Raw genomic sequence first — 8155 nt, 5'->3', positions numbered from 1 at the left:
TGTCGAACCCAACAAGGAGCAGAAGGAAATGACAAGTGGTTTCAGCAAGGTAATGTCTGCAAGTGCTGAAATTGTAAGTAGCAGAGTAGTTTGATAGCAAGATAATTTGTAACGAGCAAGTAACGATAGTAGTAACAAAAGTGCAGCGAGGTATCCCAATCCTTTGGAGGCAAAGGACATGCCAAAACGGTCTCTTATAATAAGCAAAGCGTTCTTGAGGGTACACGGGAATTTCATCTAGTCACTTTCACCATGTTGATTTGATTTGTGTTCGCTACTTTGATAATTTGATACGTGGGTGGACCGGTGCTTAGGTGTTGTTCTTACTTGAACAAACCTCCTACTTATGATGAACCCTCCCGCAAGCATCCGCTACTACGAGAAAAGTATTAAGAATAAATTCTAACCATAGCATTAAACTTTTGGGTCCAATCGGTCCCTTACGGAATAGCGCACAAACTGGGGTTTAAGCTTCTGTCACTCTCGCAACCCATCATCTAATTGCTACTCCACAATGCATTCCCTTAGGCCCAAATATAGTGAAGTATCATGTAGTCGACGTTCACATGACATCACTAAGGGAATCACAACATACATACAATCAAAATATCAAACACATAATCAAGTTCACATGATTACTTGCAACATGATTTCTCTCGTGACCTCAAGAACAAAAGTAACTATTCACAAATGATAATCATGCTCAAGATCAGAGGGGTATTAAATAGCATATTGGATCTGAACATATAATCTTCCACCAAATAAACCATATAGTAATCAACTACAAGATGTAATGAACACTGCTAGTCACCCACAAGCACCAATCTATAGTTCCGGTAACAAGATTGAACACAAGAGATGAACTAGGGTTTGAGATGAGATGGTGATGTTGAAGATGTTGATGGAGATTGCCCTCCCCAAGATGGGAGAGTTGTTGGTGATGATGATGACGATGATTTCCCCCTCCGGGAGGGAAGTTCCCCTGGCGGTATCGCTCCGCCGGAGGGTACAAGTGCTCCTTCCCAAGTTCCGCCTCGAGACGACGGCGCTCCGTCCCGAAAGTCCTCTCCTTATTTTTTCTAGGTCAAAATGACCTATATACCAGAAGATGGGCACCGGAGGTGGGCCTGGGTGAGCACAACCCACCAGGGCGCGCCTGGGCTGCCTGGCGTGCCCAGGTGGGTTGTGCCCACCTGGTGGGCCCCCTCTGGTAGTTATTTGCTCCAATATTTCTTAAATATTCCATAAAAATCTCCGTGAAGTTTCAGCTCATTTGGAGTTGTGCAAATTTCCGGTAGATGCAATACCCATATGAGCTACCTCTACACTATTATGGTTAATCTGATATATTTCTAGCGGTGATGTTGACATGTGATGATATTTTCTTTATGTTCAGACTTATGCATGTCATATTGTTTGATCTATAGATGTATATTTCTCTTCGCCCGCTTGTTTACTCTTGGTACTCAATTGTGGGGAGAGGTCTGCATTACTCGGTTCAATATTGCAAGTAATCTATCGCAATGAGAGAAAGTGGAAAAGGGCCGTATTGAATTGTTGCCACCAAGGGTTAAAGTTTGTTAGAGGGTTCATTGAAATGTCACAAACATATCAACAAGTCATCTTACTCAAAGCAATTACCTATTTTTAAACTTAACATCCAGATGGTGCAGAGAGGGATCTCAATCTATGGACGAACTGTTTAGCTTTAAGATGCAGAGGGTATCTTGATCTAATAGTATTATGGACGTACTGCATATGTAGAATCAACATATTCATATGTCGGGCATGAGCATGAGATATTTCATTGTGCACCTTTTTCACATGATTATGTTACTTACCTCATTTTTATGTATTGGAGAGTTACACCTGGTGAACATATGAACCACAGTCTAGTTTTTAGCATAAAGAACAACGTCACAACAATTTTTACACATTGTTATATTTTTCAGTTTTGTTTTATTCTAAGAATACAAAAATATCATCCACTGCCCCCATGGCCCTAAGGCTATAGGAGACGAGGCAGTCGGCGCCAGCGGGAGGCAAAAGCCTAGTTGCATGGTCACCCTGAGAGGAGAGATGAAGGGGCACGAGCGCTCATGAATGCAAAAAAATACACCGATGCCAATCAACGTCGCCGGAGCGAGGAAATGAGGAGGAGAAATTATTCCATTTCATTGATGATGTAGTCGCCTCGCCACTGTCGGCCAGACACCTAGACTAAGCCCGAGTCAGAGCTAGGGAAATCCAAACACAACCAACCCAAAACCGACGCATCCCTCTCCCCCCTTTGCTGACGCCGAAAGGCTAGAGAGGCAAGGGGAGGCGGTGGTGGTGGGGGCACTTTTACGCAAAAGCCTAACCGCCATTTTTTAGAGAGAGTCGAAAAATAATAGAAAACTGAACCTTATATATTGGTCTACCTCGCTCTTAACCAGCAGTTGTAATGCCACTCAATTCAGTTGAGTTTTTTTTCGTCTTGTGTATTGCACAACGAAATTTTACATGTCCCTCGCTGGAAAAAAAAAGGAGATGAGATTTTGGACCTGTCGGTTTACAAATCCTCACACAATTTCTCCAATTAGAAAATCTCCTTTATAGTAAAATGTAAGTCGAAAGAGCAATGCTACATGCACATGATGGTTTTTTTACGTATTCAATGGGCTTGCATACGTGGAGTGTTATGATATTAGGGGGTGGGAAGGGGCCCACCCTCTGAAATTCGGAGTGTGTGTGTGTGTGTGTGGGGGGGGGGGGGGGGGGGGTGTTTATTGTTAGGCAAATTCTGTAAAAATCCAATAAAACTTGGTGTGTAGTATTATTGAGGTCGAAAGTAGGAGTACATGGCAGTCAACAGTTAAGAGGGTTTGCATTGCAACACATGTAAAAGCATTCACATATCACATCGACCACCTACCAGCTAAAACGCAGAGCGTATAGCACGATCGAAAGAAACAAAGGAAAAAAGAAAGAAAGAAACTCGTGTAGCGTGACGTGCCGATTCACCCGTTGCAGATAGCTAAGGCTCTCCGCGCCTCCGCCGATCTGGTCAGCCGCTGAAAAAATAGCCCGTCACCGATCAGCAAATGCACGCCGCTGTCGCGCAATTTAAAAGCCTCCACCTTAAATGCAACTATTCCCTTGTTTGCTTGTTCCGTTGAGGCAGTCAGGCAGGTCAGCTTTCCTCCCCCGCCGGCCTCGTACACACTCCACCACCACCAAACAACTCCGCACGCACAGGACAGAATCAACCGACCCGCAGCCCGAAACCCACGACAGAGCATCATCGTCATGTCCATGTCCACCTCGCCGGCGCGGCTCCGGTCCCCCCAGTAGGACGACGCATATATGGCGCTATGGCTCACGCTGCTCCTCGGCGTTGCCCTCCCCGCCGCGGCGCTGGTCGCGGCCGCGTGCTACGCTTACCGCCGCCGGCACATGCCGCGTAACGCGCCGCCGGAGCTGCCGGTCGGTGCTCGTGAGGTCGGCGGCGCAGACCCCTCGGCGAGCCCCGGGCTGGCGAAGCTCAACGCCAAGTACACCGCCAGCAGCGGCCGCGTGGGCGTCCGGTTCCAGCAGTTGCACCACCACCACCATGTCCGCGCCGATACCAGGCACCGGGGACCGGGCGGTGGCGCGCTGCAGCAGGGCCCGTTCCAGTGGGGCGATCACCCGCGGCTGGTGATCGAGGCGGCGGAGCACGGGTGGGCGCAGTTCGTGTTCGCCGTGGCGCCGCCGAAGGCGAGGTCGGCGTCGTCGTCGCCGCTGTGGGGGCTCTGCCCGGTCTGCGACGCCGGGACCAGCCGCGACATGGCTGAGGCCGCATGGGAGGTCCCTGTGGGGTCGTCCGAGCGCCTGCAGGCCGTGCGCCTCAATCCCGTGGTCGCAGCCACCGGCGCCGCCGCGTCCAGCAAGAAGTGGCTCCCGGGAAGCTTCTCGAGCCCCCTCCGCAACGACCAGGATCTGACAAGTAACAACGGGCTTTGCATCGCCAGGATGGGTATGCCGCTACCGGGGCCGCCGATGAACGGCACGCCGTTCCCGCAGGACGCCTACTTCGAGATCACCATCATATATCTGAACACACGGCGTCCGGAGTGGTCAGCGTCCCGGACGAGCAGGCGTGGGCACGACGGCTCCGGCGACAGCGAACGCAGCAAGCTCATCAACTTTGCACCGGACACCACCGACCCGATCCAGGAAACCAGGGCCGCGAAAGATGACCAGGGAGACAAGCAGAGGCACCTGGTCATGTCGCTGGGCCTCGCCGCCGGGCCTGCCGCACCGGCACGGCCGTCGTTAGCTGGAACGTACGCGTCGTCCATCGGCTTCCACTCCAACGGCGCGGTCTACCTCGACGGTAATAATCCTACTCCGTTACGGAATTCTTTGCGTTGCCGCGACTGTTCCGTGCCGTGCAAGTCGTGAGCTGAGCAGGTTCGTTGATTGTTCAGGGATGAAGCTGGCGTACGAATCGGAGAAGTCAGCGTGGGCGGGGGTGGACAAGGTCGTGGGATGCGGCTTCGAGCCGACGAAGCGGAAGGTGTACTTCACGGTGGACGGGCAGCTGGTCCACGCGGTGAGCTGCAACGCCGACGCCTTCTCCAGCCCGCTGTACCCGGTGCTGGCCTCCAGCTTCGACGTGATGGCGCTGGTGAACCTCGGGCAGAGCAAGTTCCGGTACGCGCCGGCCAACGCGCGGCGCACGGCCAACCCGTGCTTCGTGCGGTCCGCGTCGCTGGGCGAGGGCCGGAGCGGGTCCATGGGTCTCGACTTCGACGACAGCGGGGACCTCTTCTCCATGGGCCGCGTCGACTCCGGCTGGACGGAGGCCTCGCGGGTTAGCAAGAGCAGGAAGGAGAGCGGCGGCGGCACGACGGCGGCCGGCGACCTCGAACCCGAGTCTGACCTCTTCGAGATCTCATTGTGAGACTGAAGAGAGATAGCGATGGGTGGCTCATTGGTCAAGCAGGAGTTAATGGCGAATGGTGGTGCCGATACTGACGCGTGGGTTAGGACTTAAGACACTGCAGCTGCAGGTTTTCCCATGGCCGTCGTTGAATCTTCTCGCTGATATGATCTAGATGCCGTGGAAAGTTGGTAGATTCGAAGGATTGAAAGTTTGTCTTATGTAGAATGAGCTCACCTTCGTTCTTCTGGTTGTCCTTTTGAGGATGTAAATATGGTATAGATGGAGATAGATTCTGTAATTATAATTTCGAATAAGAGGAGCTGGAAAAGGTGCGGCCAAACGCCTTTCATCAAATAAGAGAAATTTCCACGAGCTTGGTTCGCGTTTGTCAAAACAGAGAGCAAATTCTGCATGACCACAAAGGAGAATTCTATAGTGAATCCCTTCGTTTTCTTAGTGTGTGCTTCTTTTTCCGGAGAAACTTTCAAATAAATTCATTATCTGTCATGACAGAACAAAAGGCGATCACGTAGGCGTGGGTGTGCGGGCCTGAGGTGACTGATCCCTTCGAGCCTGCTAAAAGCATCTCCAGCCGTTGGCCTCCCAGGAGGCGCTAAATATCGCCCCCCGGGGCGCACCGGCGAAAACCGCGTGCTGGGGGTGTGATCCCCCCAGTCGCGGCGCCCACGCATCTTTTTGAAAACCACAAACTAGGCGCAAATTCAACCAAACTTCGGCGAGTTCATACATATTTAAAATATTTTACAGAAAAAGAAAAAAAAAAGCTACTAGGCCCGTCGTCGCCCTCGCCGCTCCTCGCCGCCCGCCGCCCTTGAAGCTCTACATGCCGAGGAGCCTGTAGAACTTCATGTAGTCACCGCCGCCGCCGTCGTCGTCGTCGCCTCCTCCGCGGCCGCGGTCCCTGCTGGACCCCTCCTCAGGTTGGCGCGGCGGGTTGGATGGTCCGGGGGCGTCCTCGTCCTCGTCGCTGTCGAGGATCACCACGCCGTGCTCGTCCTCGCGCCCACGCTTGCGGGCGGCTATCTCCTCCAGGGCCCGGCGCTGCCGGACCATCTCGTTGCGGAGGTAGTCGTCCCGCGCCCACTGCAGGGCCTCCTCGTCGGAGAAGCCGCGCCAGGCTATCTCCTCGTACTCCGCGGGGAGGCCGGGCTCCGGCTTCGGCCTGACGAGGACGAGGCGGCCAGAGGCGGGGGAGGAGTCGGCGATGCGGACGCCGGAGCTGCGGGTGCGGTGGCTTACCGGCGTGTCCTGGGGCTCCGGCTTGACGGGGCGGAGGCAGGGAGAGCCAGACGAGCAGCCGGACGAGGAGGAGGACGCCCCCGGGTCCATGCGCCTCGGCGCCCACGAGCTCCCACGCCGGCGGGAGAAGGACGGGGGAGCGGGGTACTCTAGCCTGCGCGTGTTGCCGCCCTCGATGTACTCGAGGACGGCCTCGAGCGTGCGGCCGGGCACGCCCCACCATCGGCGGGGGCCTTCGGAGTTGAGCCTCCCGGAGGGCACGACGCCGTTGGTGGCCTAGAGCTGCTCGGCGTGGCGGCGGCCAAAGTAGGGCTCCCAAAGCAGGCTGTCGGGGACGTACCGTGGGCCTTCCCTCGCCACCTGCGGCAGAGAGGCGCGGATACGCGCGATCTCCGCTCGCCGCGCCGCCCCGGTGGGCGGTGGTGGCACCGGGACCCCGCCGGCGCTGATCCTCCACGCCCTGGGCACCCACATGTCCGGCGGGACCGGGTACTCGGCCTCATAGAGGAGCCGAGCTTCGTCCTCGTGGAGGTGGCGTCGGCCGAAGCCGTTCGCCGCCGCGCCGTCGCCTGGGAAGCGCTCGGCCATGGTTGAACTGGAATGGCGAGAGGAGAGGGAAGGACGGGGGAGGAATGGGGAGTCGGCGGTGGAGAGTTTGTGCATCACCGACACGCTGGGGGCGGCTTATATAGGCAGAGGCGCCACGGTTACGCGTGGCCGCCGTGTTACGCGTGGCGGGCGAGGGACGCGCGTCGTCCGGTCTTCACTGCGCCGCCCGTGAGACATCAATGGAGGAGGCTGACCAGCGCGGCAGCGCGCTGTAGCTTTGGCATTGATTCGCCGCGGGAACCGATGCGATGAGGACGACGGAGCGGCGAGAAGAGCCGAGTCGCTGCCAAGGAGGGCCCGCCGACTTTCGCGCCAAAAACGATTCGGCCGGCGCCCCCCAGCGCGCCGCGTTCGGCCTGGGTCCGCCGGCGCCAATTTCGGCCCGAGCCAGCGAAAATTGGGCCTTTGGGGGCGCGACTGGGCCGATTTTTCGGCGCCGGCGGCCGAAAAATCGCCTGGGGGGCCTTGTTGGGGGCGCGGCTGGAGATGCTCTAAATATCTAACATCTTGGGTTAGAGAACAGTTGGCAATGTCAAACCACAAATTGCGATTGCAAATTGGATGATTCTGCAGTTAGACAAAGTCCTGGATTGCGAATTGGGTAATTATATAGTTGGACAAAGCTCGGAACACAGGACAACTATCAGATAGGGAGACCAAAGCAATGCCATAGAGTTTGGTTGAGCCTACCGAAACCCCTCCCATTATCAGCAAACAACTTATGAATTGCTGCTAGCACATCACCTTTGATAATTGCCCAAGCCTTGAAGAACAGACCAATGAATCTGCCAAGCACTAGAGCACGCTCACCGGGCGTCTCCTTAATGATCGGCATTCTCTGCAAACACTGAAATTATCGGTAATAGATAGTTGTGTGATAAGATATTTCGTACCGGGTAACAAGTAACAAAAGCAAACAAGGTGCAGCAAGGTGGTCCAACCCTTTTTGTAGTAAAGGACAAGCCTGGATGAACTCTTATATAAAGAAAAGCGCTCCCGAGGACACATGGGAATTGTTGTCAAGCTAGTTTTCATCATGCTCATATGATTCGCGTTCGTTATTTTGATAATTTGATATGTGGGTGGACTGGTGCTTGGGTGCTGCCCTTCCTTGGACAAGCCTCCCATTTATGATTAACCCCTCTCGCAAGCATCTGCAACTACGAAAGAAGAATTAAGGTAAAACTAACCATAGCATGAAACATATGGATCCAAATCAGCCCCTTACGAAGCAATGCATAAACTAGGGTTTAAGCTTCTGTCACTCTAGCAACCCATCGTCTACTTATTACTTCCCAATGCCTTCCCCTAGGCCCAAATAATGGTGAAGTTTCATGTAGTCGACGTTCACATAACACCACTAGAGGAAAGACA

The 8155-nt window shown here is 54.3% G+C and overlaps 1 protein-coding gene across 1 annotated transcript; it reads left to right on the top strand.

The window, feature by feature from the left end:
• Positions 1 to 2890: 2890 nt before the first annotated feature.
• LOC123144827 (uncharacterized) lies at positions 2891 to 5284 on the top strand. The gene is made up of 2 exons (XM_044564075.1): positions 2891 to 4360; positions 4455 to 5284. The coding sequence occupies exons 1-2, from the start codon at positions 3349 to 3351 to the stop codon at positions 4928 to 4930; spliced, it is 1488 nt and encodes a 495-aa protein (XP_044420010.1). The 5' UTR covers positions 2891 to 3348; the 3' UTR covers positions 4931 to 5284.
• Positions 5285 to 8155: the final 2871 nt, after the last annotated feature.

This window comes from Triticum aestivum, chromosome 6D (assembly GCF_018294505.1).
Source record: "Triticum aestivum cultivar Chinese Spring chromosome 6D, IWGSC CS RefSeq v2.1, whole genome shotgun sequence".
In the NCBI taxonomy this organism is placed as follows: Eukaryota; Viridiplantae; Streptophyta; class Magnoliopsida; order Poales; family Poaceae; genus Triticum; species Triticum aestivum.
Note: the sequence above shows the minus strand (reverse complement) of the source record. Positions and strands in the feature narration are given on the sequence as shown.